The sequence below is a fragment of the Fulmarus glacialis genome, unplaced genomic scaffold, assembly GCF_000690835.1.
Source record: "Fulmarus glacialis isolate BGI_N327 unplaced genomic scaffold, ASM69083v1 scaffold5972, whole genome shotgun sequence".
NCBI classification, from domain to species: domain Eukaryota; kingdom Metazoa; phylum Chordata; class Aves; order Procellariiformes; family Procellariidae; genus Fulmarus; species Fulmarus glacialis.
The window spans coordinates 67,359-83,838 of record NW_009199724.1 but is presented as its reverse complement, the minus strand read 5'-3'; the positions used below and the strand labels follow the sequence as shown (position 1 = coordinate 83,838).

The 16,480-nt window shown below is 37.4% G+C and overlaps 1 protein-coding gene across 1 annotated transcript in view; it reads left to right on the top strand.

Annotated features, from left to right (window-relative positions):
* The window catches only part of HELZ (helicase with zinc finger), a 72,605-nt gene that overhangs the window by 53,922 nt on the left and 2,203 nt on the right, over positions 1–16,480 (top strand). Inside the window, 9 exon segments of the mRNA XM_009573344.1 lie at positions 3,379–3,430; positions 4,269–4,462; positions 6,912–7,122; positions 7,624–7,700; positions 7,868–8,393; positions 8,396–8,419; positions 8,791–9,031; positions 10,144–10,657; positions 13,583–13,835. Of these exon segments, the coding sequence (XP_009571639.1) occupies positions 3,379–3,430; positions 4,269–4,462; positions 6,912–7,122; positions 7,624–7,700; positions 7,868–8,393; positions 8,396–8,419; positions 8,791–9,031; positions 10,144–10,657; positions 13,583–13,835 (2,092 nt within the window).

Sequence of the window (16,480 nt, the reverse complement as noted above, 5' to 3'; positions counted from 1 at the left end):
AGCTTCCTTAGGATGATAAAGAATAACGCTACATTTTGGAGCTTTTTTGGGGGGTGATATATTAGTAATTAATTGTATTTTAATAGTTCTTTGTAGTTTATTTCAAAATCATTTGAGTTATAATTTAGTTAAATCGTGTTTAGAGCTGCAACTAAAATGCAGGTTGTCAACTTTGTGATGAATCCTGTTGTACAAGAAGGAAGAAACATATGTATTTTCCATAGCTTTGCATTTTTGTTGCAGGCTGTATCGTTTAAATGAAATTTTTATGACAGGTTTTTGAACTTCAATGGTACAAAAAGGAAAGCCTTCCCTTTGGCAGTCCTTTCCAAAAGAGAGTTTGTAAGTGAGAACATTTGGTTTCTTCATCAAGCTGCATTACTTTCTGAAACAAACACCAGATTTCTAAAGCATATAGTCATGCGTCAAACCACTAGGCTTACAGAAAACTGTAAATTAAAAAATTATTGTCTTTAAAAAGTCATTGCTGCACTCTCATTTTTCATGGGGGCTTCAGCCTTGAATGCATTTTCTTTAATAGTAGAACATCACTATTAATATTTTTTGTTTCCTAAAATGAAAAAAAAGTATTTGAAAATGCAGGTATAGTACATTAAAAAAAAAGCAGGGGGTTGGGGGAAGTGAGAGTCTTGTGAATAGACTGTTCTGTTTATTTTTCTTCCATTTTGTTAGTAAACTAAGCACTTGTGCTGTAGAAATCGTAAGATACACTTTCAGACTGCCAGCACTGTGTTTTCAGCTTAAGATCTGAAGTATTTTAACGACTTATAATAAAATCTCTTCCCTCTGAATACAATTGACAGCTAGCGTGTGCAGTAACAGAAGTAAAGTGAGCAGGTAACACACACAAACACACAGAGAAAATGGCTGTGATAAGTGATACATTTCCCTTTGCTCAAGTTTTAAAAGCAGATGGTTAGCTTTGCTTATTTTAGACGTCCTAAGTACAATATTTGACATCAAAAGGTGGAAGATTAAAAACCTAGTGCTGGTGTATTTTGTAGCAAAAAAATGAGAACAGCCTGTGATACAGTGTTTTGTGGTGAGTTTGTGGACATCCATGCGGTTCAGGGCTTGTTTTTCACGTGCGGTAAAAAGTGATTTTGTAAAAATGGCGCCTTCTTATTCAGCAGAATTGCTCTTGGATTGATGTAAGGGCGTTGAAAACCTTTTTGCTGTTTATTTTTTAAAGAAGAAAAAAGTTTCAGTCCTGTCCCTTTGAGAAGCAAACAGCTAATACGGAACTGGCTGGCTGTGGGCTGCTGTGCTTCATGGCAGCCCTGTTTGTGAGGACATCTGCCTTCACCTGTGTCTGTGTGGCTTGGCTGGAGACGGTGGAAGTGGGGAAGGAACAGCAGAGTTGGATAGGCACAGCCTTTATTAAAGTTGATGATGTGGAAACGGAAAGTTTTCAGAACTTGGAGCTTCCCACAGGGTAGTTAGCGTAAAGTAAATTAAGGCTCTGAATTTTACAACTCTGCCTACCTCCTGCTTACTGCCTGTTCTCCCGCTTTTTGGCCTGGATTCAGGCACTTATTCGGGTTGCATCGTTGTCCTCGATATTTTATACAGTCAGTGAGGAACCACAGGTCTGATTAAGTCTCTGGAGAATGCTCTCTTCTCCTGTCTGTTGAGTAAAGGGGGATCCTAGGAGTGACAAGGCTGTTAACTGCCTGAAGTCACCTAAATTTTGGTCTGAGTTTCCTCTAAGTGCCTTTATGTAATGTGGATTTTATACTCTGAAGGTGGAGCAAGTTTTTAGAGGAAACGGAGTGTATCTGTGCTCCAGTGCTCCCCATTGCCATCAGTGAAAGTATAGGTTTAGGTGTTCTGTAGATGGGTAGGGAAATGAACCTTGTTCTGGAAATCTTTGAGAAACTGTAACGGTTAAGTCATTAAGAGGCTATTATAAAGTCATTAAGCCATCAAAACTATTAAAAGAAAAAGACAAAAGAAAGCCAGTACCTCCCTTCCCCAACTTACAAACGGCCCCAGTTGACTGATATTTACCAGTCTGATACCATTACATGCTGAATCTCCTGTTCAACAGGACGGCTATTCTTACAAATTTATGTAATTATTTGCTATTTCAATTTTAAAGATGTGGCACCTATAAAATACAAGTATGGTAGGTAGAACAGAGATTTGTTAGACTTCTGCACATACAGCTTGATGCTAAGTGACAGCATAACAGATACAGAAATACCTTGTACTAACCATGATTGAGGCATGTAGCTCCTCTATATTTTTAGATTGAATCTTGCTCTCTTTAGTGAATAAAGAGGTTTATTTTGTTTAAGTTCTGCAATGAAAAGCAATTATTATTTTATTTTTCAATAATTCATTTTTAAAACGAAAGGAAAATTCAGAGACCAGTTCTTTAATCTGGTTTATGCATGAGTCAACATTGTCAAACAACCTGTCTTTGTACCCTGACTAATTTGCTCAGACTGCTGGAAAACTGCCTAGACTTATCTCCTGGGCAAGAAAAGTTTTGCAGCATCAAAGGGTTTTTAGATTTATTTTAAATTTGTGAATGTACTTAGGTCCAGATTAAGTAAGGTATTCCTATCCTGCGAAAGATTTAAGAGCATACCGGCATTTGAGTATGTGCTCACAGTTTATGGATATTAACTAAATAGTTGATGCTGTAAACTCATGAGCGTGTAGAGAGGGATAACTCAGTTCTGTTAACCTCCTTTTCCAATGTACAATTAATTCACCAAGGAAAAACAGTTTCCCCAGAGTACTCTCGTTCTTGACTCGACTATACTGTACTTTTGGGGGAGCGGTCACTAAGGGGCCAGAGTCCAGAAGCAGATACGCGAGATGGGGTAGGGAGGCAATGTCTAACGAGGCTGGGTGAGCAATTGAGTAAAACTGGTGGCAGCCACTTTGTCTCCAAGGTTCTTGAGTTGAAACCTGGAGAAGAAAATGGATCATGCTTCCACTAAGACCTGCCGTGGAAGAGGAATACTGAGGGTTACGTTAGTACTGGGTGCTGCTCCTAAAAGAAGTGAGACAGTGGGAAGTAAAATGGTGAGAAAGGAAACTCAGAGTAGCTTGCTGTAACTCTCCTTGCATCTGAAAACAGGCGGGAGAGAGTATCCCCAGGGGGACTGGTAATGACCCACTGGTTAATGGAATTACTGGTATTTAATGTACTGATATTTAATGTCCAACTTCGTGAATTCATAGTCACGTGATGGAACTGGACAGTTGAATGTGTAAGAATAAAATGTTGGGCTAACTTCTTTCAAACTCTATTTTGTATTTAATTATAATGTTCACTTGAAATAAAAAGCTTTGGTTTACTAAGAATGCAAAGCATTACTATTATTGTTTTTCCCTTTAAAGGGCAAGGTCCATCATCATAACCAGAATGACCATTTCCCACCTGATGGAATTGGTAAGTATCTCTGCTGTTACTGAAGGAATTCCTCTGAGCTCACACTGATTTGGCTTCAGTGAAGTTGATAGTAATTTGACATAAATTGAGTATCTGGTCTGTTCTCTATTTGAAAGCCATTTACTTCTTGTGTGCATTTGGGAAACAGATTATAGACTGTTAAGTGGACATCAGGTATTTCCGAGGCTATCCCTTTATAGGTGTTGTGCGCACTGACTTTAGAGCCTTAACACAGCATTGTTGTTGGTCTCTTAAAAATGGCTGTGTTTGAAATTCATCATGTAAAATACTGTAGCAGTGTATTCGCACTGTAAGAGTTAGGACATTGTATTGCATGCACTGGTTTATGATGTACTTTTAACTGAGGTTGTGCTGTCACATATCCAGATATTACTGATCGTACTTTTGCAAGATAGCATGCAACAGCTTCATAATTTTGTTATTAATTTGAAAAAGCATTAATTTAAAGCTTGTCTTCCCTGCTAAAGAAAGGAGCATGATTCTAGTTTTTGATGCAGTCAGCTACTCTGACTGTCAGCATATTTAATTGGTTTGGGAGATTCTTTCCTTAATACAGTTACCAGCTACCTGTTTCTCTATATCACAACTTGTATTTTCTACCTCTTCACATTTTTGAAATGGGATACAGGATTTGATCAATGCTTTCTCTTGGTGTATCAGACTTATGCTGTTAGAGGGTTGCACACATGCTTTATAAAGATAGATGCTATTAAGATGAAAAAAGAAAGAAATAGATAGTCTTCATATTCTTTTTGTGTATATATCTTCTTTTTTTGTATGTATATATCTTTTTTTTTTTTCCCCCCTTTCTTTTCAGTTCAGCCCAATCCTTCTGTTCTAATCGGAAATCCTATCAGAGCATATACTCCTCCCCCTCCTCCTCTGGGACCTCACCCCAATCTGGGGAAATCTCCAAGTCCTGTTCAAAGGATAGATCCACACACTGGGACAAGTATTCTATATGTACCTGCTGTCTATGGAGGAAATATGGTCATGTCTGTGCCTTTGCCTGTAAGAATTCATTTTCTGTTTTTTTCCTCCCTCAATTATTGTATGTACAAAAATGAATGGCAAAATCAGTTAGTGAATATTTTGCAAACTTTTTCAGCAGTTTACTTCAAATATGTGGGCTTAGCTGGCTCTAGGAGTGGCTGTGCAGAGGACCACAGAAAATGAGGACTTAAAAACATTGCTCCCACAAATAACTTCAGGCAGCCTAAAAGCAATTTCATGTTTATGTAATCTGGTGTATTTTCTCAGCTCTAGGTGTAGGCACACCAATGGGATCTGTCTCATCTGACTTGAGATACCTGCATCTGAATTAATTGCCTAGTCCAGTTCTTAATCATTGGAGAGACAGAGGCGATTCAGACAGAGCTTGTTTCTCTATTGGCTTCATACAGTTTAAATTACTAGCATTCGATGTCTGCAGTGCAAGGTGTCTGAAGTGAAGTGATAAGAAAAATAAGCATAATGGGATGTTTTCTCCTTCCAGAACCTCATAGCAAACTGGTTTCCTTTCCAACCCTTTTCCTTAATGACATTTGAGAACACAGTGAAGATCGCTAATCACGTCTTTTAGGCAACATCTATGTATGGAATTTTGCATTACAAATGAAACTATCTCACCAAAACTTACACAAATTAAAGAAGCAGTCTCTGCTTTATTTTTAACCTCCACAGTCACATATTCCAGGAGGAGAATGGGGAGGAAAGAACAAAGGCTGCAGAAGCGGTGTTGTGGAGTAACATGTATGTGTTGTACACAACTCCTGAAGACATGAAGGACATGGAACCCACACATGCAGTGTGTTTAACTCCATTCGTAATGCTGAACATTGGCATACAGTTCATTTGGTTTTTAATAATTATATAAGTCCTCTATTGTACTTTAGGTTATGGATGCTCTATAGGGGACTTGCTGTGGAAACTCTAGTTTCAGTTGTATGTCTTAGATCAGTTGGCAGCTATAGATTGGTTTTCTTTGCTAGGTCAAGGAATTTTCCTTTTTCCTAGCTTACTGGAAATCTGCGTTTGAATAAATTTAAATGCAATGAGAAGGCCAGCAGCTGTATCTTTGTCATGCTTGCTCACATTACGTTAATATCAAACCAAGATAATTTAAAAAGTTCTGTCTCATTGTTCCAAGGTTAATATATTTTTATGTATTTGCAATCAAAAGAAATATAAGTGTATATAAGTATTAAAATAAGTATTTTGAGCTCACCTTCCCTGAGGATGGATTTTTTTTTTAAAATAATTAAGTGGGAAGACTGAGGTACTAATGAGACAGCTTTTGGAAGGAAGCTTGTTGGAGATTATTTGAGATTGTACAGATGCAATAGTAGCCTAAAGCTAAAGTTCAAAGTGCACATTTCAAGGGCAAATACTAATTTAAAAAAAGAATTGCATGAAAGCTGTTACACTTAAAACAAGTAGAGACTGAAGTAAAATGTGTTTATGCTCATGTAAGATAAAATGATCTCTTTGCTTTGTTTAAGGCAGTTTCCATATCCAAGGTAAAAACATGAGGAGGTTGTCTTCTGTCATCAGTAAAGGATGCTTTGTCAGCCTGAGTGTTGATGATTACTTTCCCTGCACTCTCCTCTTATTTCTGCATTTCCCTCCTTTTAATAAATTCCCTACTGGGCGAGATTGAACTAATTTGATCCAGAGCCTGTCTTTCTTTGCATTCCTTTTAGGAATAAAATTTTAAATGTTATAAAAATTCCTGACTTTTTTACATGCTTTCAGGAGGTGGATTTTACTTCACATATTTAGGAAGATGGTCTGCAATACATGTGTCATGTAGCATAGACACTTTGGAGTGGCCCTGTCATTCTTAACATGTGGATAGTCTCTTGATTCTACCAATAGTCCTGTTAACTTCACTAAGTGTCTTGTGGGTGCAGAGGTATGGTATGCCTGCTCATTCTGTGTTACAAGATTACAACACTGGGTGGTAAAAGGACCGTAAAGAATTCCTCAGGTTAGAGGCTTCTCTGTTTTCCCTCCCGAGACATAGCCTAATGTCTCTTTTAACTACTAGGAGAAAGGGCTTTTTATTTTCTTAACTTCACCCACTTTTATATATTTAAAGAAGAGATTAATATAAGGTTTATTAAAATATAATTTGTCCATCAGTCTTTTCTCTCTGAATTTTGAAACCACTGAAACAGGAATGGGTTTTGATACAAAATTTTTGCCCAGGGAAGTCCTCCAAAATCTTTGCTCTTTGCCCCTCGTTGTTAGGCCTGCCCTTATTGCTCTCCCTTTCCAGCACCACCTGTAGTTATGTGTTAGTGTGTCAGGTCGTCTGATGCATGGAAAGCTGCTTATTACTGGTGTAATATCAGTGTGCTTGTTACTTTGTTACTTTACTTTCTTTAATTTACCTTAACAGATTGCATCTTTTTTTTTTTTTTTTTTTCTTCTCTTCTCCTTTCTTTAAATTATGTAGGTACCATGGACGGGGTATCAGGGTAGGTTTGCAGTTGACCCTCGAATCATTACTCATCAAGCAGCTATGGCATATAATATGAACCTGTTACAGGCACATGGGCGTGGGTCTCCTATACCTTATGGCCTGGGACATCATTCACCAGTTAGCATAGGACAACAGCAGCAGCTTCAGCATCAAGACAAGGAGCAACATGAACAAAGTCGAAATGGTTAGTTGTTGAAATTGCATTGCAAATTGGTTTTGTTTTAAGGGAGTTTGTACTTTAAATAGGGTATTGTGAAAAGGATTTTTTTTTTCTGTCTTTCTCTCTTTTAAGTGAAATCGAGGGACCTACAGAGTTGGGGAAATAACCTGTGATTTGCCATTGCAAATAGAATAACTAAGATATTGTGAGATTCAGAGGAGGAAGTAATCAAAGTTTGGGTGTGTGTTTGTTGAGGGTATAATTGGTCTGTCTCTGTTCTGCAGTCCAGTGGTAACTACTGCTGATGTTACTTGCAATTAAATTGCAAGAACTACTTAGTGATGATTAATGAACAAAGTGCAGAGATTAAAGGAAAAGTGTTATTTGGGTAAATTATATTAAATGTCTATGATGCTGTAAATGCTGTACTAATAAGTCTACATTTTCCTCTGTCTGGGAAAAAAACCTCTCAAAATAATCATTTTTCCATTGAAACTAATTTATTAATTTCTTAAATGTTTTTAGGTAAAAGTGAAAACACTGCTGGACCTGAAATCTGTAAAATTCGAACACCTGAGAAGAAACCCATGGAATCCAAGCAGGTGGGTTTGTCTTGTTTGGGTTTGGGGTTTTTTTGGTTTGGTGGGGTTTTTTTGTTTGGTTTTTTTTTAATATTCCATCTTTTAATGAATTTATTCATTAATGACATGGGGTTTGTTTGTTTTTCTTAATGTGAATTTTCAGTGTTTTTTTCATTGTTTTTTTCTAGGTTGACTTAGAAGCAAATTCTCAGAATAGAAGCCCAGAGTCACGTTCCAGTGTTGGTTATCCTAATGCTAAATTTCATCGCAAAGATAATCTTAACCCCAGGCAGCTGAATCTACATCTCACCCCACCCCACTCACAGTATGCAGTTCCCAATCGCCACTTCCAGCATGTGTCACAGATACCAAGGCAGCCATATCCTCTGCAACAGCAGCAAAACCTTTTAAGTCAACAACAAAATCATTTGCCTGAACAACAAAACCAAATGCCACCCCAGCAAAGCCAGGTAGTTCAGCAGCATAATCATTTGAATCAGCAGCCTCCGCAACCTTCGCAGCTTTCCCCTGCTTACCAGGCAGGTCCCAGCCAATCTTTTTTTAATAATCCAATTCCCCACCGACCACATTCTCCTGCTGTAGATGCTGTGATTTCAGAACAACACCCCCCACCTATGTTACAAGAAGTCAGTAATCCTTTGAGGCCTGTTGCACAGCACAACCCTGTTCTGCCAACCCACTTGAACAACTTTATTGTATGCCCTTAGGGGACACTTTAGGTAGGTGACTTTCCTTTATTTAAATTCTGAGTGTGCAATTATAACTACGTTGAAGTGAAAATGAAGGAGGTATTTACCTTTTCAGGTATATTGCTCTGAATTGGGTCATTGTTGGGTTAGTTTCCATAAGTAATGTCATTGAGCATAATTTGCTGCTTGAGGCATGTTTGAATATTCAGCACTTTATTAGAAGATTCATGTTTATATGATTTTCCATATGATTTAAATAACCAGGTTATACACTGCAATGCAGTTAGTATATAATAGGCCCTGGAATATAATGTATAAAAAGTATTCTTTTTTTTTTCTGACATAAAGATCGTTAAAAAGGGGCATTAGATAAATTTTTTTTTTTAAAACTATTTTTATAGATCGTATGCATGGAAATGTAGCTTTGGAAACAATAAGGCAGCAACAACAAGCCAGGTTACAGCAATGGAATGAACATAATGCCTATCTCAGTCAAGGCACTATTCCATATCAACACCATCACCATCCTCATCTACCACATCTTCCTCAGCAACCAATTGGATTGCATCAACAGCAGCAAGTTAGGGCAAACTGGAAACTTGCCAGTAATACAGAAGATGAAACAGAGGCAACATATTCAAGGTATTTGTTTACTGAGTCATCAGAGCTTGTATGAAATTGAGCAGTGGGCACCTATCTAACACTGTGATCAAGTGCAAGACACTTAAAGGTATTGCTTTTTGCTGCTGTTATTATGAAGGTTAAAATAGTTGGCAGGCTGACGGACAGCTATGCTTTTATTATGTGTTATGCTTTATTCTGTTAGTATATTGGGTAGTAAAGCTCTAGTGGAAAAAATACTTTTATGGAGCTTTTCAGTGCTGTATTTATGCAGTAAGGAATGGATAGAGAGTAACAACCTTGTGTTTATAAAAGAGGTGTCTGAGTGTAGTTAAGGCCTATTTAAGTTGTAAATTCTTCAAATTGAATTAGCAGTCCCAGATTTATGTGCTTGCAAAGAAACAAACTAACCCCTCCCCAAACACTGCTCCCCAATAAAACCCAAACTTTTCTTCCTTTTCAAAAAGCCTTTGCTTTTAAAAGCAGATTAAAAAAAAAATGCTTATATTTGAGATGGAGCATTAGGGGACAAGAAGGGAAGCTGTTGAACATAAACAGAAAAATGGTTCCAGTGGTCATCAGCTTTAATCATATATATTGTAAAGGCTGGATTTTTAAATTGCCTCTGTTTACTGTCATCTCCCACTATGCTTTATTTTCCATCTGGTTTGTTATAGCCATGGTAAAGCCTCTAAATGCTCTCTTATCTGACTCTGTGAAGTGCTGAATTGAATATTCTTGACCTTTTGAAGAAGTTTGGAAGTATATTGTGCAAGTGAGGGGAATCCCTGATTGTTTTGGGTTTTGCCGTTTAAGGGGTTAAAATTTTCTTTAACTATGTGAAGTTTTTTGCTTTGTATAATAAAGCAGGAAATCCTTACCTTAGTTGTCTCTTAAGAGATAACAAAAAATTGATTCTTCTGAGGTGTTTCAGGTAGGTATTTCATCCAATTAATCCTCTCGTGCCTAATTTCTGATTGCTCACAGTCGTATCCTTTGAAGTTAGGGTCAGTAAATGCAAAGATGAGTATATTTAAATTCAGTGGTTTGTGCTCTGAGTTTTCTCAATCTCAGAAAGAGTGAGAAAAAAAACATTTTTTCTTTTTCTTTATACGTTTATTCTGTCAATACAGATTCCAGGATTTGCTCAGAGAACTGTCACACCGTGATCAAAGTGAAAGTCGGGACGTAGCTGAAATGCCACCCCCTCAGTCAAGACTGTTGCAATACAGACAAGTTCAGCCCAGAAGCCCACCAGCACTCCCTTCTCCTTCCTGCAACTCTAACCACAGTGGTCACTTTCCTAACTTCACTGAAAACAACAGAGACATTGAAATACCCAGTAACCCAGCATTTCAGCAGCATTTACCCCAAATATACAATCCCCCTTTCTCAATGCCATCTGAACATATAACCCCATCTCCCTTGAAATACCTGCAACCTGATGGATCGTGGACTTATGCTAACCTACAGCAGAATCACCTTATGGGGCAGGGCTTTCATTATGGTATACCTCCATTGCCCCATAGGTCGCAACAAAACCCTTTTATACAAATACAGAATCATCAGCATGCAGTTGGTCAGGAGCCATTTCATCCACTCACATCTCGAGCAGTATCTGCTTCTTCGCTCCACAGCTTAGAAGAGGTAGGCATTTCTGTCTGCGTATGCAATTGTCGTGTCATTTTAACATCAAAATTATATTCTGAAGTGGTCATGAATGCAAAATACCTCACATATTAAAAGCTCACATGGGGAATTTCTGTGAGGTAAAAATTTTCTCTATGGCTTCTCTGTTCACCCTGTGCGTATTTGTGGTTCTCATCACTGCAGGTATAACATTTTCTCTACTAAACGGGAGGTCTTGGCTTTTTGAACGTTACTCACAGTTTTCTTGCAATCATTGCTCTGTTACCTGCATGTCATTTATCTGGAGTGCAAATAAACCACACCCTAGGTGCAAACTTATGAAATGACTCTCTGGAAAGTCAGCTTGAATCAGCCAGCCAGTTGGTTCAGTATTAAACTGTGAATATGATTGAGTAACTTTTCATGCAAACTTGAGACCAGAGCAGTACAGTTGTTTTAGCATGGTACAAAACCTGATTTAATAAATCCCACCTGGCCTGAGCTAATTCTGTGTAAAGCCATCCCATATATTTTGGGGGCTCAGTGTTGGAAATCAGTGCAGAGATAGCCAGCTGTGCTGCATGAATCTGGGTCCAGCACAAATTCTGCCACACCAGAGCTGGCTCTATCCCTCTCGCTCTTTTTTTGTTCTGGACTCTAAGGGGGTGTGTTATGGGATGCAGACTATGCAAGCACATACAACTAGGACAGGTCACGTTTTGAACAGCAGTTTTTAATCCCTGTTGGTATCTGGAGTGCTAAGGAGTGTATGATATGAAGACATGGAGTATGCTGGAGCCAGGTTGTATTCCAGGAATGTCAGAATTAATATTCTCAGATAATCTTGCACTGACTGCATGTAATCCAGTATTTGTACCTAAAGTTAAGTGGCTTGTTCTGTGATGCATTTCTGTCAAGGTTTTTGCAGAAGCTGTGGGGATATCCCTGCTCATCACTGTCCCACATAATACATATTTAATTGTCTTTTGACTTCTGAAAATAGGAAATATTTAGTTTATGTGCCTGAGCAAAATAACTAAAATTGAATTCCAGTGCATTTTACAAATTTCTGTCTTGCACAGATCCAGAGAGGTTAATGGAGTCCTCAGGCCCAGCTAGAGCTGTAGTAAGGTTTGGTTTTATAGGCATTTAAAAATTCTGTGTCTTGGTCCATTAAGCCATACCACCTTGTATAAAATCTAATACTTTGTGACAACAGTTAATGCTGTCAGTACAGCGGGACATAGGAAGAATGGCTCTTCAGCAGTAATAAACTAATAAATATTCCTGCAGAGTTTGTGACAGCTCCTGCTATCTGAAGACAAATAGAGTGAGCCTGTATGTAATTAATACAAATTCATTTTAGTTCTTACTTCTTCTTCTTTCAAAATATGTGACAGAAATGCCAAATGCAATAAAAGTGTTAAACGACAGAGACTTGCATGTAAAGTTTCCAGGACTGCTAGTTCAACTGGTAGGTAAGACTGAATATACGAAGAAATCAAAATGCAGTTTTAGGTGTATTTGTAACAGAGATCCCTCATATAAGGTAGGTGTCAGGGCAGATGTCATGACTTTTGGTATCCTTACTAAACTTTTCTCAATCACTATTTATAAAACTGTTCATTGACTTGATACTTGAAAGCTTTTGCATGTGTTTAGTCAAACCGGATTTGAACTGCATATCAAAGGGAATGCTTAAGTTATTCTGTCTGGTCCTGTACATGCAAGTGTCCAGAACTTTGATAACTTCCTCATCGCTTACCAAAATAGCCCGTTAAAGTCAATAAAAAGTATACTTTTTTGGGTGTGATTCAGGCAGTAACTTCTGAATTTTATCTTTTTGTTGCTAAAGAATATCCTCAGGAGAGTAGAGTGACAGGATATCTTAAGTGCTGTTCCCTTGATATAACATAATAGTGTGGCAGCTATAATGAGATATTACAGTTTTCTTTCATGCACTCTTTTTTCCCTGTCTGTTTTTTGTGGATGATATAATAACAATATTGGGGCATTGCAAGCAAGTTAGTTGATGTTTATTTAGCTAATTTTTTATGTCATTTCATTAGGATGTTTACTTTTTGCCTTTACCAAGTACACATTTACTTCTATTTGTGCTCTTGTTAGTCAGCACAGTGCAGAAGGAAGCAAATACTGTGGTTATTTTTTTAAAACAAACTGTAATACAACAGGCTTGCTTTGAATCTTGAGAAAGTTTAAAGGGTCCTTAAATCTGAACTCTTGAAGCCACCAGGTTAATTAGTGGAGCTCCTGCCATTTTCATCTACATGATCTACAGGGTTTATGGAAGCAAGCAATTCCTGTGGTTTCAGACAAACTTCTCTGCATTATTTCTCCTGAGGGCACATGCTTCTCCAGAACATTTGTTTTGTGTGTACATACACAAAATCCAGTATACAAATGTATCATGCTTCCCCAAATCCTGGTATACAAGTCACTCATTTGTCCTTTGGAAACTAAAAGCCATTTTTTTCCTCTCTACATTGTAATTGAACATTTTCTCTTGCTTTTGTATCTTTCTGTGCTTCCTTTGCTTCCTTTGTAAATGCTGGGTATCTTCCTCCTCACTATGTGATACATCTCCCACGTAGGCGTGTAAAGGTTGATAAGAATTAAGGGATCTCAGTTGACGCTCTTTGCACTTCCTTTAAAATTCTGTGTCTGTTTTGTGACATTAAAATACATTATCAGTGACTGCGATATACAAAATATAACTTGAAATGTATTAGATTTTTTTTTTCTAAATGCAAAGGACTTCCCCCCCCCCCCCCCCATTTTTTTTTTCTAAATGCAAAGGGCTTCCCCCCCCCCCCTCCCCCAAGGCATTGCAGGGAAAAAAATTGGATGGAAAAATAGTATTTGATACGTGCAGTTAAATAAAAGGAGCAAAAAGCCTTTTTTTGTTTTGTTTTTTGTTTGCAGTATGAACCAAGAGGACCAGGCAGGCCGTTGTACCAAAGAAGAATTTCCTCTAGTTCAGTCCAGGCTTGTTCTGAAGAATTAAGCACTCCTCAAGACAGTCTTGGTCAATGTAAAGAGCTTCAGGACCACAGTAATCAGTCATCTTTCAACTATTCATCACCTGAGTTGTGGGTAAACTCCTCCTCATCTGCCCCATACCCAAACATTCCATGCAACGGAGCCAACAGAGCAGTTCCACCCAGGGAGTTGTTAGGTAGGTACAGACTCGATCTTTGCTTCTCTGCTTCTCTCTCTGCTCCATTTAAGTAGACTATTTAGGCTGGAGCGAGCAAGTCTGAATGAAAGGGTTGGTGTTATTTTTTTCTTTTCACAAAATGTTGTCTGCCATCTCTTCAAATCCTGAAACTAATTTAAGCAAAGATTTTTGAAGTATTCATTGTTTTAGTAGTTAAAGGTTTGCTTAGAGTAATCCTATTTTCATTTGCTATCTTGTTAACATTCCAGTACATTGCTGATGTCTTAAGAAGAATACTGTTGAGTATTCTTCATCTACAAAAAGCAATACTGCTCCTTAGTCTTCTCACAAAAGTTCTAGTAAACCAACATATTCTCTTACAGTGGTTTCAAGTGCAACTGAGTTTTTGCTAAAAGGAGCTACGGTAACTGGTGGGATTTATTTGCAAGATAGGTTATTTGTTTCCAGAATCAATCGTATTTCTTGTTGATATTACAGTCTGGGGGAGAAACAATATAAACTTGAATTAGCAATCTCAGTGTATTTCCTAGTAAATTTTGGTACTTCATCAAAGTAATGATGAAGTTTAAACTCTCACCGTGGAAGAATCACTGGAACCTGACTTCCCTGGTGGTAGTAGCAGTGCTGATTGATTTAGCAGAGAAATGAAATTAACTTTTCAGTGAGTGAAAAAAGCTGCAAATAGAGAGTTGGAGCTGTGCAGCTATTCTTCCATTCTCCGTATTTTTAATGTTTGTGAAAAACAAAATTACCAGGATAGTACAGTTTCTTGTCCATGATTTTGCTTTAAGGATCTCCAACAATAATTAAAAAACCCTAATAAAAATGTGAACAATCTTCCAGTGTGAATATTAAAAACACTTAATAATGTGAAAAATATTTATAAGCTGGTTTTATTGCCCTTAAAAGATCTAATTGCTTTTGGTCAAATTTTATAAACCTAAAACATCTTGTAATTTCATAGTATAGTGATTGTGAAGTAGAAACACGCAGTGTAACCTGAATGAAGAAAAGCTGTTTATATCAGTGGCAGTGCTCAAGAGTTAAGTTCCTAATGTGCCTTTTCATTTCCAAAGTGTGAAAATGTTATTTTACAAAAACGTATTTATGGCACTATCTCTTGTGCTAAGTTAAAAACTTCAAGCTCAGGGCATCTCCTTCAGTCTGTCTATATTTTTACTGAAAATCAAGGAGCTGAATGCATGATATTATGTGTCATCAAGAGTGGCATCCATCGCTGAAGTTGCTCTCTAGACTCTGTGGTTATCTAATAGGAGCTCAGGAGCCCTAGCAAGCTTACGCTGGGATCAGCTGATACCACATTTCCTTGCTTTAATGTAAAGATTGAGAACATGTTTGTGAGTAAAATTCTCAGAGGAAATATGCGTATGTAAAAAGTACCGTATCTATACATTTACTGTCAAATAATAAATCCTAAATAAAAGGGGCAAGTTTTGACTAGTATCTGCATCTGCTATGAAAATATTTTTTACTGTAGTTAAGCATGGTTTCTGTTTTGTAAATAAATAGATATGCAACATTGCCCTGTATCTAACAGTTCATGCAAACAAATCTCCATTTTTATGGCTGCTGTGTTTTTCTGCATTTACAGCTCATTGGCTGTGATGATCATATTTAAAGCCCAAATGTGTTTTATAGTGCTAAGGGTTAATGACCAATAACTTCACTGTTTCTGGTTACTATTGATTTTAATGCATGAAATAAAAATCCATGAGAACGAGATGCTATGAACTAGTCCTGTGCCTGTATTCATTTCCTGAGAGTGAGCAATCATGACACCAGACTGTTCAAAGGCTTATAATTCCTGTACATCAGAAATGGCTGCGGCACAAGTATTTAGTTTTATCAGCATGGATTTATGGAGTGCAAGGAGAGCTTCTGTGAATTGCTCAGTGTTGTTGTGTGCACGCACTTTCCAAAACTGCAATTTGAGAGCTTGATTTGCATTGCTTTTTCTGTTGAAAGAAAGAAAATGATCTAAGTTCTTATTCAATATGTTTATTTCATATTTTTTCTTCAGTTAGACACCTCTACCACACATAGCTTTCACCTCTGGCCCTGCTTGTCATTACTTGTCTTCTCTTGAGTGCTATGGTTATTTTTGGGACGTTTTTTGCTTGTGTTCTGGGATTTTTTTGGAATCATAGCAACCCTAGTAAAATTGTTTGCTTATGTTCTTTCCATATTCATTCTTCTAAGGCTTGGGTTGGGTTTTTTGGTGGTTTTTTTTTTTTTTTTTTTTTTGAGTACATTATCAAAAACAAAAGCCTGTGTGTGACCCTTCCAGTGAGAAACTTAACTATATACTTATGTTTTTCTACTTTTGTACTCATTTGATGGTACATTTTTGTATGTGCACTTTAAAAATAACATATACATTTAAAGATTGAATTAATTACAGAATATATCTGTCGCCCAACTCTTAGGCTATTTTAGATAGAACGTATACCTGCATTTCACTGTAGAGTTTCTCTAGCTATGCAAGACAGCAGAATTCTCCAGACAAAAGTAAGATAATCTCATTAGGATTCAGGAAATTCACTTGAAAGCAGTTTTATACCTATGGTTTAAAGCACCATTTTTTCTGATAGTTATGGGAGTTGTTAAATGTGGAGCAAGAA